At 35.2% G+C, this 24,237-nt stretch overlaps 1 protein-coding gene across 1 annotated transcript in view; it reads right to left on the minus strand.

The window, feature by feature from the left end:
* LOC127847096 (chitin synthase chs-2-like) overlaps positions 1–24,078 on the minus strand; it is a 67,977-nt gene extending 43,899 nt beyond the window's left edge. Inside the window, exons 1-8 of the mRNA XM_052378704.1 lie at positions 23,929–24,078; positions 21,713–21,872; positions 20,380–20,633; positions 19,992–20,122; positions 16,765–16,906; positions 16,317–16,537; positions 14,632–14,945; positions 12,965–13,076 (exon numbers count right to left, since the gene is read on the minus strand). Of these exons, the coding sequence (XP_052234664.1) occupies positions 12,965–13,076; positions 14,632–14,945; positions 16,317–16,537; positions 16,765–16,906; positions 19,992–20,122; positions 20,380–20,633; positions 21,713–21,819 (1,281 nt within the window). The 5' untranslated portion in view covers positions 21,820–21,872; positions 23,929–24,078. The remainder of the gene's footprint in view (positions 1–12,964; positions 13,077–14,631; positions 14,946–16,316; positions 16,538–16,764; positions 16,907–19,991; positions 20,123–20,379; positions 20,634–21,712; positions 21,873–23,928) is intronic.
* Between the last annotated feature and the right edge of the window lie 159 nt (positions 24,079–24,237).

The following is a 24,237-nucleotide window of genomic DNA, read 5'->3' on the forward strand; positions in this document are numbered from 1 at the left end:
TACTACATAATAGTGACTGGTTTTAGTAAATAAAAAATAGTGTACATGAATACATTTACAGATATGAGCCAACAGCAAAGAGCAGCTGCTCTTTTTATGCAGGCAGCAGATTTGTTGAATGTCAACACAAAGGACAAGAATACATAATACCAGCACCTGCACCAGTAACCTCTGTCAGTAATACTAGTGCTGAAAAAGCAATGTTTGCACCCGACAGTATTAGTATAAGAAGGAGGCATGGACATGCAAATACAGGGACTGTGGCAGTGTCAGCACTGGACTATTATTCCCAGGTGTAATCAGGTAGGCATCATTGAAGAGGTCTGTGCTAGTTATTTCGGAACTACAGTCTATACCACACATATTCTTTTTTAATGTAAATAATTCTATTGTTTCATAATATTTGTGCATAAAAAGCTTATTTTACTGTGCAAACTTAAAAAAATCTTTTATTTTTCAATATTTCCTAATTATTGTTTACAAGACCTTCCTGTACTTTCAATTTGTTCTGGAAACCACCTACATAAAACCCCGAAGCTATTGCATCAGTCCAGCTAAATATTAAATGATAAATTTCAACTATAACAAGACAAATGTGTTGCATTTACTCCCCTGCTGTAAATGCAGGTCCCTGATTACAACTTATAACCACCTTTTGAAGGAGCTAGCAGAGACCCGGCAGAGACACCAGCACAGAGGTGAATCAGCTTAACTGGAGCTACACGCAGCTTAAGAAACCCTTGAGCAACCAGCCTTAATGTTCTGTTAATGATAAGAACTATTCTGCTAGTTAGAACATATTGAACTGTTTATTGAATCATGCATGAATTATTTTTTTTGCCCTTTGAGCATTTGGCATGCTTAAGCTCAACATAATATAAGATAAATTGATTTATTTCACATTATTTTACTAAACTTGCGGTGATTTTTCCCCGTTCAATATATTTTATTATCCTCGTGAAAAGGTGTATGTGGGTCGAGGGCATCCTACTCTACACTGTAAAGAGTAAACGAACAATAAATGCATAATACAAAGCAAAATTGTACATTTTAACAGTATTTACTTTTACATAACAATACTTTTAAACTATATTTGGCAAAGAGAAAATTACTTATAACATGGCTTCTCTTGACACAACTACTGAAAAAGGGGTTTTGAAAGTTCCAATTCATTACTTTGGCGCATATCATTAATAAAGTTTATTTCCTTCAGTACATTGAAATGAAAGGACAGTTGTGATTTAGCTGCTTTAAAAGTGGGTGTAGTTTTGTTCATTTTCGATTATAAATATACATTTTGATCAAAATAAATATTAGGTGTAAGGGTCCAATTGTATTTGCATGTCCTAGTATAAAGGAGGGCATAATAAAACATTTCGAAAAATGATTACATGTAGAAAATAATTCCACTATTAAAGTGATATTATGGGCATCTAACAGTTTATAGGTGTCTATCGCAACCGTTGTTTATTGTTGAAGTTTTCACTTCATATACACTTATATTTGTTATTGTAGCATCAAAAGACAATATCCCGGACGGGAAAAAATATTGCATTTGAATATCAACCGTTTCGTTTTGACAACTGACGACAGAAATTATTCGATATACGATGTGAATCTAAATGAAGTTTTAGTGCAGATTCGTTCATACGACACAAAGACACTGATCATTTCGGCTTAGAGGACTCACCAGTCATGTAAAATATCGAATATAATATAATTTTTTTTTTAAACAAATGGTAGCAAGATGAGTTGCAGATGACTGGTCAGTAACCACATTTTAACTAACTCTTTTGATCTATTAATTCTTTTCAGCTCAATTCAACAGTGAAAAATGCCCAGAATATCACTTTAATTTATTGACGTGCTTACATTCCCGACATTGTTTTATAGTTTCACATTCAGTTTGACAAACAGTGCAGTTTGCTGAAGTTACATATACAATTCTGAAGACATAAGAGTTTGTAGCTATGATTCTATGTATGATTCTATATTGAAACCAATGTAAACTCGTATCCTGTGTAATAAAAAAAGGCATTTCAAAAATATGTCGCCTTTCTTTTGTTTCAATAAAATTAAAAATATTAGACCATTTATTTAATCATATTGGTGAAGACTCATCTTTAGTAATTATTTCGTAAATAGGTTTTGTACCTTTTGTGTAAACTAAGATAGACCTTAGGCCATTGGGAATAAAAGGCTTTGTAAAGCAAGTTTCATTAGAGGTTTTGAGTTTCATTTACCTTTTAACTGCATTAATAATTCCTAAGGATAGTAAGTAGTTCGGATAGAAGTTAAATACTTTGCAAAAATCGTCATATTTGTACAAAAATGAATCTTCAGCGTCGTGCATCAAGTCATAGACAAAATGAACGTCTTTTTCAAACCATGATTTAAAAAATACACTTGAGTTACCAATTGTTATGTCTGGGTTATATAATAATGGGTTTTGAAGCAAAAACTGATTTTTTAGATGGATCTTTTCTACAGAATTCAACACATGATTTTAATGTATCCTTCCAAAATTCATTGTTTATCATGTTTATTAAAGTGATATTATGCGCATCAAACCGTATGCTGTGTTTATAGGTGTCTATCGCAACCGTTGTTTATTTTTGGTGTTTTCACTTCATATACACTTATATTTGTTAAAGGGAGATTATACGATTTGTATACGCGTTCAATTGTAATTGTAAAAATATGTTTCAATAACCCAAAATAGGCAAGAAAAATTATACATTGAAGACAAATTTCATAAAACGCAGTAAATACAAATTAGCGCCCGGAGCCGATTGTGACGAAGATATTTCGAATATATTTTCCTACAATAACCGAAGCATTCGTCTTTTTATTAGGATCGGAGTGAGTGTTCGTGTGTCGGATGAATAGATATCGTAGCAGGAAATAAAAAAATCAATCTGATAATAACCCACATTGCGTTACCGCCGATACCCCGTCTTTATACAGTACGTTAAACCATTTTATAATGTCAGGTCCGAAATAAAACCATGTTCAAGTCCGATTCACACATTCCCATGACAGTGAGTCGAATATATTTTCAAAATCTATTAGCAGCAGCAGACCCGGGATATTGTTTTCTTCTGTGTAATCAAGAATATCGTAAATGAATCGCGTGTTCTCTCCTATGAACATACCCTTGATGAATCCGATTGATCATTGCTTTTCAATTTATCTATGTATAGCTACATTCTGTTCGCAATGCATATGTTACAAATTATATATACGGTATTTAGTAAAGTTAAAGGGCGCCAGTTCTGCCAAAAATTGTCTAGGTTTGTCAGCTTTTGGTATGCTGTTAATTATGCCTTGTGTTTAAGTAACTTTTCACTTATGAAAGCATACTTAAGAGCTCTGCAAACAAAAGTACCCAATTTTGGTAAAAAAAGCTTTAAAGAAGTCAATTGTAAAACCATATGAACCTGGGCTTTTATTGTTTTTTTTAGCACAGTCTAAGTTTCATTTTAATGTGATTGGCCCTTCTAGACAATTTGATTGCACACTTGAAAAAGTGGGTATTTCTATGCCATTAACATAACTATTTAAATCATTATCATGTACGTTTACATTTTGAAATTTTTTTTTAATAGAATAAGGCAGCTTCTTTCAAAATGTCAGATTGGTTATCTAATACAATTCCTTTTTCATTACTTTAGTTGTTCACATATCTTGTCGATTGGATATGTTATTGCTAGATTTCAATGGTGTAGAATTTTAGTAAACTTTTCTTGCCTTTCTATTTTGTTGTGCTGGTATTTAGACATTAGTAATTAGCTCATCTATTTTTTGAAAAAAAATTATGAGCTATTGTCATCACCTTGGCGTCGCCTTTGGTTAAGTTTTGTGTTTAGGTCCATTTTTTTCCTTAAGTATCAAAGCTATTGCTTTTATACTTGCAACACTTACTCACTATCATAAGGGGACTGTGCAGGCAAAGTAATGTAACTCTGACTGGCATTTTGACAGAATTATGTGCCCTTTTTATACTTAGAAAATTGAAAAATTGGTTAAGTTTTGTGTTTAGGTCCACTTTATTCCTACAGTATCAAAGCTATTGCTTTCATACTTGCAGCACTTATTAACTATCATAAGGGGACTGTGCAGGCAAAGTTATGTAACTCTGACTGGCATTTGGACGGAATTATGGGCCCTTTATACTTAGAAAATTGAAAATTTTGTTAAGTTTTGTGTTTTGGTCCACTTTACCCCTAAAGTATCATAGATATTGCTTTCATACTTGGAACACTCGCAAACTATCATAAGGGTACAGTAAAAGGACAAGTTGCATAACTCTGGTTGTCATTTTTACGGAATTATGGCCCTTTTTTGACTTAGTAACTTGGAATATATGGTTAAATTTTGTGTTTTGATCCACTTTACTTCTAAAGTATCAAGGTTATTGCTTTCAAACTTCAAATACTTTCATGCTATCATGAGGTTACCGTACCTGGCAAGTTGAATTTTACCTTGACCTTTGAATGACGTTGACTCTCAAGGTCAAATTATTAAATTTTGCTAAAATTGCAATAACTTCTTTATTCTTTATTTATGATTAGATTTGATTGATACTTTGACAAAACTACTCTTACCTGACATACCACAATAGACTCCACCCAAACCATCCCCCGTGCCCCCCCGAATCCTCTTTCCCCCTATTTTTTTTTAAGATCATCTCACAAATGACCACCACACCCCCCAATTTTTTTTTTGAAACGGTTAAAAAACACAAATATTTATTTTTATTATTTTATTTTTGAAATACCGTCCAACCATCGCACCCAAACCCCCCCTCCACCCCCGATATTTTTTTTTTTGCATTTTTTTTTTGCATTTTTGGAAGATAATGTAATAAATGTCCACACCCCCACACTATACACCCCTCTTCACTCCACCCCCCCCCCCCTCCTTTGTGATTGAAATTGAGAGTCCCTTCACCATTAAAAAGAAAATAGATGGGCGGTCTGCACCCGCAAGGCGGTGCTCTTGTTTTTTGTTTGCAGTGAACAGCCTATGTTATGCAGACCTGGTATATAAATTGAGCCGTGTTCTGGGAAAAATGGCTTTATGCGTGTAAATTGTCTTCCCAGATTAGCTTATGTTGTCCACACATGCTTATCTGGGATGACACTTCCGGCCTAAACTGGATTTTCTTTTTGAAAATACTTTCTTTGAACAAATAAATCTCATAAAACCAGACAGTGTATTCCCTGATAAGCCTTGCGGACCGTACACGTTAATCTTCGACGACACGTGAGGAATATGCATTAAAACCCATTTTGTCAGAACAAGGGTCATTGTATTATTTTCTTTCAATATTCACTGATCGCATGCCCTTAATTTTAGGATCATACTGATTCTAAATGCTTATTTGTTGTAAGCTGAATATTCAGTCATGACCAAAAAGTGTCATAAGATCTTTGTTAAAACAAGACCCTGAATTCTAGCATTTAATGCTTTTCCACACGTTTTCTATATCTTGTATAAGTATTTATTAATAGGTGAACACTTGCAACAATATAGTTTGCTACCAAATATGTTTTCTATATATTATTTCTTTTACATGAAAGAAGTTAACATGTGTAAAAGAAGTTTGGCACAGAAAATGACAGACGCAGCTTTATTCTTCTATGTGTGTATGTTGTTTCGTATTGTTCTGTTACGTAATATTTTGCCAGTTGGTCACTTGCCTTAAATAAAGGATCAACTAATTGTATATAATGAGAATGCAATACTGCTCCAGCAGCTGGAGTCTCACTTATTTATACTGATAGCATTTATTTTACACGAATTATATAAACACGATGAAGTATATGTAATAACAAATATAAATCAGTTTATTTATTGTGCATGCAGGCATTTACATATAACCAGACAGTAGTGGAATGTCATACGTATATGTAGGTTTTAACTTATAATGCACCAGTTTATAGATTGTTTTGAAAACAATTGTATGATTATGGTAAAATTGCATATGTCTAGTCATAAGAAGTATGCGTGAGATACAATAAGAATAGGAACAGAGGCTTCATTTTGTTTTCAAATGATGTTTATGGCATCGGTGTCTCACTTTAATATTTATTTAACCAGTTTGACATGTAATACATATATTTTTTATATATTTTTTTTAAAAAGGTCATTCATTGTTTAGATTATGTTGACACGCTATTTCATGATGGATGGCTTCATCTACAGTCATAAAAAGACACACATCAACAATATAATTGAGCCTTGGTTTGGAAAAATGGGTCTTAATGCATGTGTGTCAAGTTTTAATCAGGGCTTATCAGAGATGAACTTTCCGCTTTAATGGGATTTTTCGTAAAAAAATCTTTGGCGGAAATCGTCGTTGCTGAGACACACATGTTACACACATGCATTAAGTCCCATTTTCACAGAGCCAGACTCAAATGTTAAAGCAATTCCCCTTAAATTAAGGAATATATCAAATGAAGAGCAGCAAAGGTGGTTTGCAATTTATTGAAAATCTCATGATTGTTCAAATCAAAAAGATTTCATTATTCATTTTTTTACAACAAGATGCAATAATGATTCCAAAACAACAACACAATTGACATTCCATGTAAAGGCTATACACACTAGATGATACATTAAAATGGTGTTTATTATAAACAATATCATACTGAAGAAGCACATACAGTTCTCACAATTCCATTCATAACAATTTATACTGAATTCGACAACTGTTACAACTACCATAAACAGCATTCTCATTGGCATCTTTAAAGAGCTTCAAGTATTTCAAAATTCTACTTCAAAACACAACCTGTTGACTTTTGAATTGTAGCGGGCACTGTCATATAAAGCTCTGTGTTAAAATGCACGTTTTCTAGTCGTCAAGATAGAACATTAAGGGTACATCTTCGGCTTCATCAAAATGGTGTCGGTACATAAAAAATAAACACAAACTCATACTGATGTAACAACCGGTGGCACGCAGTCTGATGTCTGGTTATCTGCTGAAACACCCTTTCTATTGTGTGAAAATTACATCAAAATATTATTTGATCTTAAGACATGTCTGGCTGAACAAATGCTTGTTATAACAAATAAACATACTCCACCAGGGTATATATCAACAATAATATTTTAAGTTATATCTAAGAAAAGGTTGGTGTCGTTGTTTTACAAATAACTTCAATTATAAAAAATCTTGTATAATCTGTATACAAATGCATTTTTCAAATTTCTTGAGTCATTAATTTACAATAGTTTTCTAATAAACGTTCATTCATGTATTAATATGATTTTTAGTATTAACATTCGGGAAATAATAATAGTACATAATGATGTTATTTATCATTTCTTCTGCTTGTTCTAATTCTGCAATAATTTAAAAGCAGTCTTTTCCACCAAACCCGTGATTAGTCATGATGCGGTTAGTCTGATGAGAAAGAGGCCCGTGTGGTGTCTGTGACTTCACTGCCATCACTGCGTAGTGTGCAAGACCCAGGTCCTACAATATTGAAAATTAATGTTTAAGAGCCATGTCGTGCGAAATGGGTCTTGGAATCTCACATCTAACAGGTGCGACCAGAAAAGCTGCAGACCAGCCTGCGCCTCTGCCTAGCTGTCTGCCATAAATTCACGCGAGGTTTCGTGGTCCCATACGCGGACATTATGGCTCCTTGTCAGTGTGTACGGAAGGCAGAGGCATATATGTACGAAGACCAATTTTTGGATGAGCTTCTGAAGTAAATTCCTTCTTTAGACATTTTATGAAAATCTCAAAAATAACATGCTGGTATATATTGTTCAATTTTTTTTTTGAAATGTGGTAAAACAAGAAGCATCTGTGGATTCTTCGCCATTATAAAACTAATAAAGGGACAATAAACCAAAAAAACTACAATAAAATTCAAAATCAGATGCACTAATAGTAGAGGAATCGTTTGTAAAATGGCTAGTCTATAGATGCATTGTTACATTATTGTTTTCACAAGCATAGTTGGATGCGGATGTTCTGCTATTGCAGTGATATATTTTTCTGTACAAAATAACAAAAGAACTGAGTTTACTCCACACCATAGGAACCATAATCTTATAAGGTATGCTTCTTGACAGTTTAAATGCTTATTTAGAATCAGGCATTAGCAATAAATAATTTTATTTCACATAATTAGCCCGCGAATTTATTAATTGTGACTTAAGTTCTCCATACTTATACTAATCAATATCTGTTCTGCCACCTGGATACTTAACCAGTAGGCCGTGGTTAGGTATCCAGGTGCAGACTGTAGTACATAGCTGCATTAAATACTCGAAAAAGGTTTTGGAAGTAAGTAGAGATAAACAAAAAATGTTGTACCGCTCATCATGGAATTTGAACCAAAAACTTTCGTGTCCCGAAGCAGAGACAATTTCCGTGGACCATTGTTATACCCAAGTAATCGATCTTTATGTAGTTGTATAGTGATAAGGATCTTCCTCCATCACCAATGAGATGATCGCAATATAACTGAACTACACGTAACAGACTATTGCAATAAAACCTCTTCAGCTTGTGGTAATTAATACATCGTCCTTCGGTTTTCTAGGCATTGTGCTATATGCAGCAACCTACGGCGACACAGATCTTTTATTTGCATTACTTGCTCCCCCTAGCCTTTTAGTGGTTTGCAATTCAGGAATCATGACTTAATGAACTGATGCTGCAATATAGCTGATTTTTGTTTGAAAATAACATAAACTCTCCGTACAGCTGTGTGATGTTTTTAGTAATATTCTATCGTCATCATTTTCTGTTCAATGACGAGGAGTGAATCTTGCCCAGGAACATTCCCTTATAATCACACTTATTTGCAATACAAAATATGGTAACTCAAAAGTATACCATTAATGCAAACAATGTGAAGTGAGAATAAATAAATTAGCCTCATTCTGGGAAAACACAGCTTAATGCATGTGCGTACTGTCTTTCCAGATAAGCATGTGCAGACTGCAGAGTGACACTTTCCGCCTTTATGGTATATTTGTTTAAAGGAAGTCTTTTGTAACAAAAAATCATTAGGCGGAAAGTGTAGTTTCTGATTAGCCTCATTAATCTGGGACAACACTTTACGCATTGACCCTGTTTTACCATAACAATATAAATTTGTGCCCATAACAAAGTGATATGTTACTTTACTCTTGCAATTATTATAAATTAATATAAATTGGCGTGTACTAAAAAACCAAAGGATTAAACAGATATGATAAAGGATATCATTTATTAAATAGTATATGTCCAATTGTGAAATAAATTCTCCAAATTTATACTATCACTCTCTATTCTGCTATCTGGATACCTAACCAGTAGGCCTACTTGTATCTGATGTATATTGATGCATTGTGGTTCAGTGATGTAACGCTTGACCACCAATCCAATAGTCTAAGGATCGAATCCCGGTCAGGGCTGTGGGTTTTTCAGAGACATTTTCAAAGTTTCCATCCCAACTAGATGTGAACTTGTATGAAACCCATAGGGTAGCCCATGTATCTGCGCTTTACACAGAGCACGATAAAGAACCAAGAAAGTTCATAGAAATTTCATAGAAGGAACTAGGGTATCGCACCCTGATATCCATTTCTGACTCTAATCTATATATGCCATTTTATGTTTATCTTTATATATCTCTAAGCTTTCGTATCCCGAGGCTATTTCCCTGGACCACCGTCCTACCCAAGTAATTGATTTAGTTTATCAGGCTTGGGGCCTTCCTCACTCACTAATGAGCTGGGCCAATATTCTTGAATAACTGACTACTGTTGACGCGATTTAAAGTTCAAACCAAATCAAATCCCATGCGATACATGTTACAACAGAGACATGTTAAAGCCCCATTACTACTCAAAATGAACGAAAATTTCGTACAATATTTCGTAAAATAAAGTTCAACAATTAAAAATCAGTGCTCCTTATGGCAATTGCCGAAATATCGACTCTGTGTGGTCTGGTAACATAGATGTGTGTAGATTCAAAATGCTAGTTTGTTGTTTGTTTTGGCATATTAATTTCCATTTTAACTTCACGCAACGATATCTATTCATACGATACATGAACAAATAGATATATTTTCGGGAAATAAAAAATGGAATTAATTGTGTCACAAATAAATAAAAAACGATCATTTTGTATCTACAAAAATCTAAGTTACCAGAGCACATCCAACGTTGAAATTTTGGCTATTGCTATAAGGAACATTGATTTTCTATAAGTTAACTTATTTTTTTACGATAAATGTTTAGAAATTATCGTTGATTTTTGACCGTCATAAAAACTTTAAGCTTTTAAGTTCCTGTTATAACGTAAATAAATCATACAAAAAGTAGAACTTACCTGGGCATCATTTTACTCAAAGCGATTACAACAGGAAAAGGTGTCGAGAGTTGGAATTTAAACATTCCCACCAAAACAATAGGCATGGTTTAGACGGGTAAGTTTTTTACTCGCTCACCGCCTTTTACGGAGGATTCCGAAGATAGTCGATATATCGCGATTGATAACGGAGATTTTGAGTTGATGTTTATAGTGATCTCCCGGCAATAGTAATTTGCGCCATTCTTTACATAGATGGTGACGTCACTACGTTATTGTCACCTCTATACTGAGACGCATCACATTCCCCTGGTTTGGGGAATTATACTTACGCCAAAGTAGTTCTGCGAAGGAATGAACATGTTCATAATAAAAGAAAACTATTTTTATTGCGTGTTTAAAACGTAATGTTATTTAAAGAAATGTTATTTGATTATGTTTAAATGTGATTTTGAATCTCTATTAAGACTGATAGCGATTATCCGAAGAACAATTACCTGACCTACTTTCGCTTTCACTTTTGACTCGTAAAAGAACTGCTATCCACAATTCCTTTCACGTTAGTACACAGGTCAGTAAGACCGGTGTGTACACAATAAATTTGCGCTAGAATTTGTTGTGTTTTTTAATACTGGTTCCCCTTTTTTTGCAACGTGAACTATTTATAATGGCGGTGTATGCAGAAACGAAGACTAATTCTAAATCAGAGACGCACTAGCAATCGACTTAAGAACTAATATAGATCCACAAAGATACTAACAGCTAGTTAAATTCAGTAGCAACATAGCCAAATGCACATAGTAAAACAAAGAACTCCGTTAGAAATAGCATTAATACAAATTTCACAAGTTTAACTGCAGTTGTCAATAACACACGCGAAGTATAGATATATGTGAAGTAATTATAAACTTATCAATATGTGACAATTGGATGAAATGTTTGCACAGAAAATGTAACTAGACCCAAAAATGAAAATGCCATGTATCAGAAAGCATATGCCAGTAGTTAAAATAAGAATGCCATTTAACAGCATACATGTTCTGTATTTAAATAAGAATGTCATTTAACAGCATGCATGTACTGGCGGATATTTCCATCCATACGAAAGGAGATGCTTATAAGTGTCATGAGTTGTGCCCCAGTCTCATTTCCATCTTTAGACTAAAATTACGAGGAGATGAAACAGTCCTATGAAGAATATGATTCAATGAAGAATGGTCCCAAAAAGAGATATTCTTATAGTAAAAGGCGACTGGAAGGGCATAATTGGACCAGATTCCTAATTGCAAGGGAAAATTGGTTATTTTGTATAAGAAATACCAACGACAAAGGGTTGAGACTTCTTGAGCGAGCCATAAGCAACCAACCCACCTTACCAACACGCTGTTCCACACAAACTATAAAGAACAGCGCCCTTGCACGCTCGATTGCATACTAGCGACGCAAATGGACTGTGTGCATTTTCCTTCAGAAGATAATACTGGAAACACTCCAAAACGACAACACCTCTATTTCAATTGGCAGCAGACCATCTCTTGCTCAAGACATTGACTTCATGAGCGGACACCAGAAGTGAACCCCAAGACTTCGACAAAAGACTCTATAAAAAGAGGAGCATATGGGATAAAGGTCAGATTGGAGAAGTCGACGATCATTGTGAACAGTAAAAAAACTCCAGTGCAAATAAATGACTAGCTTCTTATACTGCGGAGCAACCCTGTCCAATGATAGTACCAGTATCGCTAAGGTCCGAATAAGGATTGCCATGGCAACTTCATTAGTGATCAGACTCAGGAGGTTTTGGAAAGCAGCTGCCACACCAAATACAGACTCTACACGTCCCTCGTAGTATCCATCTTATTGTACGGCTGCGAGACCATGACGCTTCCATCGGACACAGAAACCAATATATAGGCCTTCCTCTCAAGACTCTCCTCATATCCTACGTGGAGCACAAAATCAAAAAGTACGTCCGGAATCTGACAGTCTAACGACGAAAGCTGGTTTTGTTTTAGACAAATCATCAGGCAAGACTCTCTGTGGAAGACTGTGCTTCAGGGAAAGCTAGAGGAAGATCACTTTCGAGGCTGTCGGAAGAAAAGCTGGATGAACAAATTGAAAGAATGGACGTCCCTCTCCATATATGACCTACCCTCAGTAGGCCGCAACTGACCTGAGACGGAGGATCTCTGTGTTGTCGACCATCATTTACCCTAGACCGGTCAAGGGAATGATGCAGAATATGATGACGAAAGCAATCCAAGATAAGTTACGTAAAACGCCATTTAATCATCCGGCGAGGTCACATCTTGCCATAACATGCCAGTCATTATAGTGGTTTCCTACATAACCTCTCCTATGGTACTATTAACTACTTTTCGCAACGCAATTAATAAGAAGACCTTATTCAGAGCTCAATTTATACATAGGTACAAATTAGTATTTACTTTAACATGCACCTGTATCACATCAATATTCGCATTTTAGGCCACTTTAAATAGTAAGATACTACATAAACGTATGAGTCTAGATAACGCTTATTTGCAGCTCATGTACATGACCGAAAAAACGGTTTTCACAGAATTTCGAATAACAACTTATACACGAAAAATCATCATAAGGCTTACTCACGTTTCGCATCAACTCGGTGGCCATGATGGCGACCGTTATAGGGGTGGCAAGCACGATAGGCACCGAGTAACTCAGGATCTGAGTGCGGATCTTGTTGGCGACGACACAACACCTAAAATTTAAAACAAACTTTGCCCATTGTTAAGGCATTGTTCTTACTAAGTTGTCGGTTTCCACTTACATTTCCAAAAATAGCATTTTATGTTTGGTGGATGTCAAGTTAAAATTCGAAGTAGAAAATGTTAATAGATTTAACAAAATCGTATTCAAGCGCGAATACGAAACATGAACATGCATCGTAATTCAAAAAGCTAATGTATTCTAGTTATTTTGTTTTGATTAACTTCACAATTGTTCGCATTATGTTTCTTTAAAAGTATTTATTAATATGTTCAGCTTGAATGGGGAATAGGTAATTATTCCTTATTCGAATGAGGAAAAAGACACTAAGAAAAAAGAATCGACGTGATCCCCATTCTAAAATTATGCGTATTCGACTGCAAGCCCCTTTTTGGCATTCATGTTTTCATTATCTCTTAGCATTGGCAAATATTTAATAACGATAGTATAGACGTGCGTTCGGTTTGTGTCTGGAGGGTTACATTCGGCTGGCCATGAAGCCTGGTTTAAACACAATCATTTAACGTGAGATTGTACGATTTGTATATGTGTTAAATTGTAATATATTGATCAAGATATGTTACAATAACACAAAATAGGCAAGAAAAATTATACATTGAGGACGAATTTCATAAAATGCAGCAAAGACAAATTAGCGCCCCGAGCCGATTGTGACGAAGATATTTTCCTACAGTAACCGAAGCATTCGTCTTTTTATTAGGATCGGAGTTAGTGTTCGTATGTCGTATGAATAGATATCGTTGCAGGAAATTAAAATGATTCGTAAAACTAAATCTAAATTCACATCGTACATGCATGATAATGATATACATGCTGGCAAATTACGGACATTTTCGATTTCAGAATTAAATATCTTGCTTATTTCGCATTTTTCGACACATGTTCGTCTAAACTTTTATTTTAATTTATATTTGAAAAATATGTATAATAGGTTTTTTACATATTTTATATAAATTCATAAATATATGACAAAATCGTACAATCTCACTTTCAATTGGCCGTTCCAATGCTGTGATGCCAGATAATTTAGATACATGCCTATCGTAGAAGTGACGTTCTGTTGTTAACGTAATGGATAAAACAATGGTTTCTCTTCTGATACAGTTTTTTTTTAGTTTCAATGTTTGCTTTATAATATTTTTTTATTATGACCCCGTGGCCTAAAATGATATGGAACATTGCGTAGTCTTGATCCGACTGGCAATTTTGGTACTTTACTTGCGTAAAATGAAAACCGAAGAACGTCCATTTGGCGTTTGAACGCAGGGGAGATCACTGTCACGAAGTTGACAAATATCAGATTGATATCCCATGTGAAAAAATCTGGTCAGGAAAGAGCGCCTTTTCTGTTATTTTTGTCCGCGACCCCTTAAGTGAATATATCAGCAGAGACGAAATGCATATCGCTCAAATTAAACAAGACACTTTTTTCAAAGTTATCCCATTTCAATCAAAACAATAATAATAATAAGTTGATGTATAACGAAGACAGCGATCAAATATAAAGAAATGCAAAGGCAACTTACTTGTAACACGCAAAGCTTGACACGATATTCACGATGGCGACGGAAAACGGTAGATAAGGTGAGCATTCTTCGTGCACGACCTTCTCGACTAACAATGTTTTTCCAAACGTTTCGGATAGCAGCGTCGCGTTGAGTCTGACGTTATAGAGCGTTTCAATGCAGCTTGTTCCGTCGGCACAGTTCACGCTGTAGATGACGGTTACCATGGCAATCGTGACGGCGGTTTTCCACGCGTACACGATCAAATAGACCTTGATCTTGCAGTTGTGCAATTGGCCCTTTATTCCTATAAGGCCGGTGGCATTTTTGTCCCCCTTCAAACAAACTTTCTTCAGTTAAACCTGTTCATTTGGCTCGATAACAAGAAAAAACATGCGGCTGATATGTAAAGATAATTTCTCAAAGACGTTACTGGAAAAACAAAAGTATACTAGCACTGGATTTGTAAAGAGTTTAAAAGAAGTAACTGAGAAAAAAATCACAAACATATTTCTCTCGTAAATTCGATTATTGTCGTGATACAGGAGGTTTACCTCATAAACGAAGGCTTCAGAAATATAAAGACAAATAAATAAATAAGTAAATATATTCGTACGAATGGGAATATAAAACAAGGCTACAGATCATACCGGCCTGCACCTCTTTAAAAATACAAAATATATTTAAGACACATTCATTGCATTTGTTTTTAATATGCTGATTTTGCTGCTTGTGGCGAATACGTCTTTGGGTATGGGGCCTCTTCTTTTCAATGGCTAAGGAAGGATTTTGGCATAGTCTGTTCATTTGTATTTTTGAGTTTAAGGTTTAGTTTAAAACAGTAGTCATTGGACATCAAGACAGACTGAAACACCAAATCCTCAACATAATAGCAATTACCGGTATAAACATACAATGATTAAAGCATTAAGTAACGTCTTGGAACAAAACAGTGAGGGCTAAAATCAGGATTAGTGCTTGCCGGACGCTACATTGAACCCATTATTATATATTGCTATAACTATATGGGCTCACATATTGGCGCTCGGTGGTTTACACATTGAACAATAATAAATGTCGCTTTGAAACGTATACGTTATATATCCTCCAGTGACCTTTTTTCAGTGGAGACCTTTTTTCCATTAAGAACGAGAATTTTGTGCTAATGTCAAACGCATACATTACGTGTATTTTGTTTTACTAACAATAATACTCTTGAAAATATATACATATACTATGAAAATTATGAAAAAATATGATAAACCGCAGTTCTGAATCCTATTGCAACTCAATAATAAAATTTATCCATATTCCATAAATTTTAAAATTCTATTGGTTGCTTTGAAAAACGTATAAATTGAAAAGTAAAGCAGATCACTAGTGTTAACACAACACGTTTATTGCCAAGTTCAATCGAATACGCTTCCTTTGGTGTGTTGCCACCAGAATAAGGTTAACAATGCAAATAGTTAACGCTTTTGTAGTGTTCATGTCACTAGAATCTCTTGCGTGACTAAAATTGTGCATATAACCATATTTGACATGGATTTCACGGTACATGAAATAATAAATCATGTTATATGTATTTGTTTTCTTATGTCGCAGGAAGGAGGTCACTGGAGGATATATTTGGAATATAATTGTGTTGTTTAGAATTCAATCAACTTTTACTTAACACATTGCATCTACGTCAAAATTTAACTCACCTTTGGAACGAAATTTTCCCACCACGTGATGGACACAAAAATGGGAGCAAATATGAACAAGATGAGGAGGCCGGTGGAGTCCTTCTGCCACGCCCCTTCCATCCTGTGAACGTACACCGCCCAGAACGATATGGATAGCACGCTGGAAATCATGGCGACCAATGACACCACGCGTCGCATGTGTTTACATTTGGAGTTTTCTGATTTGTTTTGTGAATTTTCTGAAATCGGCAATTCTAGAAAATGTCGTATATATATTTTCTATAAGTTATTTTTTTTATTTAAGCAGAAATATAGTCTAATTTACCATATTGACAATGTGTTCTATAACTGCTCAAACTATTATAGAAAGCCTCTTACGAAAAAATATCACATATGTGCAAAAAGTAATCTATCTTTAACACTTCCATCAATGTAAATGAATTCAGAAGACAAACACACACTTTACCTGGATATACGAGGTTCAGTATGGCGGGAATAAGAGCCGCACTCATGCAGAAAGCAAAACCGGAAATCGGGTCTAGATTGGGTAGCAGGCCAAACAGGAAGATACTCAGGCCGACTGAGTGCGCAGTCTCCGTCACGAGCATCTAAAGGACGCGACATTTATTTTGATTGTTATTTACGGCTTATATAAATAGAAACTTCACATAGTGTAATCATTAAAAACCTACACATTAAAATTGAAGTACATATCATGTACGTCTGTATGTTATGGGTAAAGTTTGCAGACCGTGACACAATACAAAGAATTACACGTGCAGCGCAAATGTTTTTTACCACAATGAACTCATTTATAATTACTAATTTATAATTACTAATCGTCGACAGATGAGCCCAAAATGTGTGATTCAATCACTTTACGAAATAATTACCCAAAATAAAGATTTGAAAACGAGTGGCAGAATTATGTAAAGATTCTGTCAGCCGTCATTTACTCCGATTACATTTGTAAAAAGAGCCATTATTTCCCTAAAGCTCTCATCTACCGGTATGTGAGACACAAAACACATGAATAAGATAAACCTATCACGTACATAAAAAAGAATCTTTACTTTCTGTGGCACGATTAAATCAAACCAAGCCGAATATTTACTACATTTCGTCTTCATAAAAACAGCTTAAGAAACTTAGTTTTATAAAGTTTTGACATTCAGATCATTCAGGAAAAAGCCGCAATAAAGTTGTCAAAGGCCAAGTAGCAAAGCTTGGTTGTGGGTGTCCATCCACATTTAATATTAAAGTTAAATTATGTCAAAAAAAGTTAAAATGTTTTAAATAAATACAATTATTGAAGCATTTCAAATATAGATAATATGATTTAACATGCACTGAGATTCGTAATCTTTTAATCATGGAATTGTAAGGGTACAATTCAATCAGTAATGACGTTACTCAATTATGCACTCAGTTCAAAATTTGAAGAAGTGAATACGTTTAACTATAATGCACTTTGAAGCATCTATCATGCAAAGATCATTATTATATGAATATGGTTGCTACATAATAAGCATTCATTTAAATACAAACTAACACTAGAAATGGCGCGGCAGAGGCCGACGCGTATCCCCACGCCGAATGTTTGACCTAGATGTGCCCCAGGGTTGGTAATGGGGCCATGCATAGCTGAGATTGACCGTATTGTCATAAGAGAAGTTCATCATCAATTAGAAGTGAATTGGTGTAGAAATGAAGAAGTTATAGTAAAAGGCAATTTTGGGTGGGTGTGACATATGTGGGCAGGGCGCCCCAGGGTTGGTAATTGTGCCATGCATAGTTGAGATTGACTGTATTGTCATAAGAGAAGTTCAGTATCAATTTGACGTGAATCGGTGTAGAAATGAAGAAATTATAGTAAAAGGCAATTTTGGGCGGGTGTGGTCTATGTGGGCGGGGCCCCAGGGTTGGTAATGGGGCCATGCATTGTTGAGATTGACCGTATTGTCATAAGAGAGGTTCAGTATCAATTTGAAGTGAATCGGTGTAGAAATGAAGAATTTATAGTAAAAGGCAATTTTGGGTGGGTGTGGTCTATGTGGGCGGGGCGCCCCAGGGTTGGTAATGGGGCCATGCATAGTTGAGATTGACTGTATTGTCATAAGAGAAGTTCAATATCAATTTGAAGTGAATCGGTGTAGAAATGAAGAAATTATAGTAAAGGCAATTTTGGGTGGGTGTGGTCTATGTGGGCGGGGCCCCAGGGTTGGTTATGGGGCCATGCATAGTTGAGATTGACCCTAATGTCATAAGAGAAGTTCAGTATCAATTTGAAGTGAATCCGTGTAGAAATGAAAAAATTATAGTAAATGGAATTTTTTGGTGGGTGTTGCCTATGTGGGCGGGCGCCCCAGGGTTAGGATTGGGGCCATGCATAGTTGAGATTGACCCTAATGTCATAACAAAAGTTCAGTATCAATTTGAAGTGAATCCGTGTAGAAATGAAAAAATTATAGTAAATGGAAATTTTTGGTGGGTGTGGCCTATGTGGGCGGGGCGCCCCAGGGTTGGGAATGGGGCCATGCATGGTTGAGATTGACCGTATTGTCATAAGAGAGGTCCAGTATCAATTTGAAGTGAATCGGTGTAGAAATAAAGAAGTAAATGTAAAATAACCTAAAAAAATGAGTGATAATTTCTGACGCGGCCCCACCCCAACCGCTATAACTTTTGACCCAGGGGTCAGATCAAAATTCCAAATAGTGCAGGGTCGCACACATGCTCATAGCTACCATGTGTGTAAGTTTCAAGGTTCTAGTGCTTTTAGTGTAGGAGGAGATAGTGGCCAGGACGGACAGACAGACAGACAGACAGACAGACAGACGGACGGACGGACGGACGGACGGCGGAGATAACCACAATATCCCCACCTTTTTTTCAAAAAGCGTGGGGATAATTAATTAACGAGTGAAAATCACTGTAGTTTTTGCTAGGAATGTATAATTAGCTATTTGAGGGACCTTTAATTTATAACCTGAATCCCTTGATTATAAAGGAATTGAATTCACAAACTTTATATCGTTGATCATAAAAAGAAGTATTTAATATTTTTTTCATAAATACAAGTCCAAGTAATGGTAACCATATAATTGTATTGTACGTTGTTCATGCATTTAAAAAACACAAACAGCAGATGAACATATTAAGACACTCGAATAAAGAACGCCTATTTGAAAAAGGATATGTGTGGTAATTTGACGTTTAGTTAGGACTGGTCGTCATTTTCATGAGTCAAGTTGACATAATGTTGGGTCAAGTTTTCTTTTAATTGAGGCCAGTTTTATTCTTCGAGTCAAGTTGGCAGTAGGTTTAGTTACTTTAACACCTCGTTGAGCAATATTGGAAAAATGTCGAGTTCAGTTGACAAATGCTTGAGTCTTTTTTGGCATAAAGTTTAGTCAATATTACACTTTTTAAAGACGTATTGTAACTATTAACTAAAGTAAACCAATTGCCTGATTCATTGTGAAGATCACGGTTAAAGAATCTTTGCTTTAAAAACATAGACATCGCAATATGAAGTTCATTTACATCCTCAGCTAACAATGAAGCCCTAGCGTACCAAGCTAAATGTGGACAACGGATTACGTATAACCACGGAACTTGACTTACAACACATTCGTTATCTTGCAAACATCGAGCTCAATAAAGCTAAAAAGAGTATAAAACTACGTTTACCAAAACCAAAGGCTTGATTTCTATCGGCTTTATTTTCTTGAAGATGAGTCGCCGCAGGCATGAGATGATGGTGTAGACATAGGGAGCCAGGACAATCAAAACCAGGGACCAGATATACCTTGTTGCAGTGTCTGAAATACAAACGACGTATCTATGCCTCTGCCTGACAACTGTCTTATTACATTCAGAGGTATTGGAAAATGGCCATCAAATTTGAATAATTTTTACACAGTTGAATGAAAACATGCAGACAAAATAATATGGTATATTTGGACCGGGAATGAAAATGATCTACCAACTAAGTTAGCCCGCCGAAAATGTGTATAATTTAATATTTATAAACACTATGTTAATCAGATCAAATAACACAGTTTGACGACCTCCGTACCTGTGGTGTGGTACCGGAAGTACCCGTTCACCGTCTTCAGACTTGAGTTATGTAGAGCATTTGGCGGGAAAATGTTGGAGACGATCAGAATCAGCGTTCCCTTCGAGATTATGGCAGTTCCGAGGACGATAACTAACAAGACAATTGCGAAAACGACCTTCGTGAACTTGAAAGCATTCTTCCAGAAGTCAAGGTCACTTGATGTCACGTCGTTCTGCGATGTCTCCCAGAAGACGTCCCATTTGTTTGATTCTCTGGGGTTAAATTATGGAATACATGTACTTGCAGTAAATGAGAGGAATAGTTTCCCTTTTTTGGTTATGAGAGGAATTGCCATAAAGAATATTTTTTATGCAAGAATATGACTTTTTCAATAAAAGGTATTTCAAGAAAGGATGGTGCATGATCGAAAAGAGGTTGAGGAAAATGAAAATGTGTAGGAGTGCCGGTAAGAGAAGGGAGTCTGAAGTAAAGGAAGAGATGCATTAGATGAACAAGGACAGAAAATAGTATATAGAGAAGAGAAAAAAGGCATTTATCTCCAACAACAAAAACTTGATGAATTGCAGCGTGCTACAACGCCGAGAAACCGTTGATGGCAGTTCAGAATACCCAGGTTCGTAACACCTTCTTCAACGGAACACGTACCACACTGGTCTCCGGTACTGTTTTTAACATGTTTTAAAATGTATTAAGATACTTTAAAACACGCTAAATAGTTTTGGTTTCTGTTATATAATGTAATGTATGTTAAAAATATATTCAAATTCAGTTAATATTAAAGATATCTTCTTCATTGTATACTTTTTTTTAAATAAGCAAAAAAAAAAAAAAGAAACTTAAGTCACTATAAATAATTATTTTTTAGCTAAGCAGAACCGAGACAAAATGCCATAACATAAAAGGAAAAGGTATCAAAAGTTCGGCTCGCGATTACTTGCTATTATAAAAAACTTGATTAAGCATTCCATGTCTATTTTAACGCAATGTATCTTCAACCAAGCGATCTCTTGCTGGAGGCGCTACAGCTTAAGAGCCATTTTTCGCACCAGATATTACATAAATAAAATTGCATTGTATTCATTAATTACTTATATAATATATATATATAGTATAATATATTATACTAACATAATCTGCATCTTTTACTTGCATATTTAATTTATGTGATTGTGTCAGGTTATTTCAGGTGCTTCTCGATTAAAAACTGTACTGATGATTGTTCTTATCGTTTTTTAATGTAAAAATGATTTGTAGAATGTTAATTTGCGCTAGTTTTTCCCATGTTTTTATACATATATTATGATTATTAAAAAAAATCTGATAAAATTACCGTAATGTCTCTGTCGTGTCAGCATCGCTGTCGTCACCTACTGCGATTGTCTCCTCTTCGTCTTCCAAAAGTGACTGATATGCGTTCATTGCGTATTGCTGCGCCATTCGTAATCTACTCTTGAAAGAACTGGTCGCTTTGCTTGCGAACTGTGATAATCCTAAAGACAACATATTTTAATGGTAATGATGTTAAATTAAATACGTAAAATAAGCGTCATATTTCTGGCAAATTAAGAATTAAATTGACTTAAATCCCATCCTTTTGTCAACAACAAAACAGTCTTTGTCCTTAAGTATAAAGACTTTGGGAAAATAACTTGAAAAACAGAATCTTATTTTACAAAAAAAACGGATGCAACATTAATACTTGCATAAATTTGGTTCGATTACCAGTCGATACTCAGGGATCCTATAGCGGAATTGCTCTAGCATCGTTAAAATCTGTGATTTAAGTATCAGGAGCGTTATTTTATTTTGGAAACAAACGGCGAATGTTAACTCCCTAATCACTTTACTTGGTTGACCGTAAATTTTGTAATGGTTCAGCAAAGGAAAGAACTTTTTGAAAAACATAATGTGGAATTTAAAAAGAGAAAATCGCATTGAAGAAGAGAAAACACATCTCCCATGTCTGTGTTACGTTCTTGTTTTCTGCACGTACTCGCAAAATCTATAATTTTTAAGTGAAATTGAATCTATTTAATTTGAAGTTTGCTCCGCACAAGCAAATTACAATAGGTACCTATATAAATCGACCACGCTTTAAAGATATTTAAACAATAATGTCAAAGTGAAATCAGGCGCTAACCTGAGACCTCAATAAGCCAAACTGTCAAGAGTAGTTAGCGTTCACTTTAAGGAAACCCACACGAACATGTGCTTATAGACAATCCACAATCATTCTCAAACACGGTTTCATGAGTGAGTCATTGACGTGACTTGCATTATAGAAATGGTTTTACTTGAGCCACATAATGAAAACTGCCCAGCCTCATGACATCATGTTTTTCAATGGACCGGAACCACATGCCTCAAATGTGACTTCTTTCATTTAACCTAAAAGAGCTTGTTGATCCTATGTGATCCTGTTTCGAACTTGTTCGAGATATTATACGGATTCATCTTCTTACCAATTTCAATAGGAATGGGTAATTCATGTTACCTATCTAGTGTTCATAAGATTTGCCTTTCATTTGACCAAGGAATTGAGTTTTTAAGACCATTGTGAAACAGTGTCCAACTCGTCCGATTTATAATTGGGAAATTTCTGACGAAGTATCATGATGGTTCGGCATTAAACGTAGCTTTTAAAATGTTCACATGCTTGTTCTTAATTTTACCTTTTGACGTTGTTTGGCCCGTCGTTACCAAGTTTCGAACTCAGTAAAGATAGTTTTGTAACAGATTAGACAATACCTGTGGCTCTAGAGTGTTGACAAGCTGTTTTGTTCTTTGATTCCACAAAGTGACCTTGTTTTGAACCCTACTTAAAATCAATTCCAGATTCGGCTGAGATATCATTGGGACTAATGTTATTACCAAGTGTCATGATGATTGGTTAATAAATGAGGCCTCTATATTGTTCGCAAGTTGTTTTTTAATTGGATTGGAGACCACGTTTTTAACCCCATGTGACCTAGCTCTTTCAAGATTGTATTAGAACAAATATTCCGACACAGTTTCCTGAAGAAAGGGCAAAGAAATGAGGCGCGGCCTTTATATTGTTCGTCAGATAAATCTTATGTTGATCTCAGTTGAGTTTAACTGCAATTATCCGCTTTGGAAACATTTCAAAACATCGAAGGCACTGCTGTTGTTTGCTATTGCACAACGTTAGATACAGTCCATTACTCATTATAAAATGAAATAAATAAAACACAACACATTCGATTGTTTGCAAACGCAAATGTTAGACAAAGGGCTAAAGCGCTTGAAAAACCTACGTTTAAATTTCGAACAGGATTAATCGACCGGCGTCTGTTTTGACAATTCACAGCGATCGACCTGTTGAAATGCTGACATACCTTGACATGCCGATTATTTTTATGATACTTTTCAACTAAACGAATACTCAGGTAGATGATAACTATTATTAATCTTTGCGATACCTATGCAAAAGTAACGTTCAATCGACTTTAAAGACCATATAAGCCGTGAAAAGGATTAAATCTGAAACCGAAGAAAAAAGTAAATGAGAACAAATATATATCTCACCTGAACGAATAAATGGTGTAAGTCTCGCGCTATGATCACTAGATTAAATCACCAATTGTAAACTACAGTGAAGAATTATGATATGAAAAGTCACACAGACTAGATAAAGCCGCGATAATTTTTTTATCTACGAAATACTTAGTCATAATTAGTTTTCGATAAGAACTATGTTCATAGCAAGCACTTAAATTGTTTATGTGTAATAACAACACCTTAAACGTACCTGTTTATTCATTGTAATTCTGACCGAGTTAATACTGATTTTCGTGAGAACAAAAATGAATAATTTTCTTCTCAACAGGCAATCCA

The sequence above is a fragment of the Dreissena polymorpha genome, chromosome 10, assembly GCF_020536995.1.
Source record: "Dreissena polymorpha isolate Duluth1 chromosome 10, UMN_Dpol_1.0, whole genome shotgun sequence".
NCBI lineage: Eukaryota > Metazoa > Mollusca > Bivalvia > Myida > Dreissenidae > Dreissena > Dreissena polymorpha.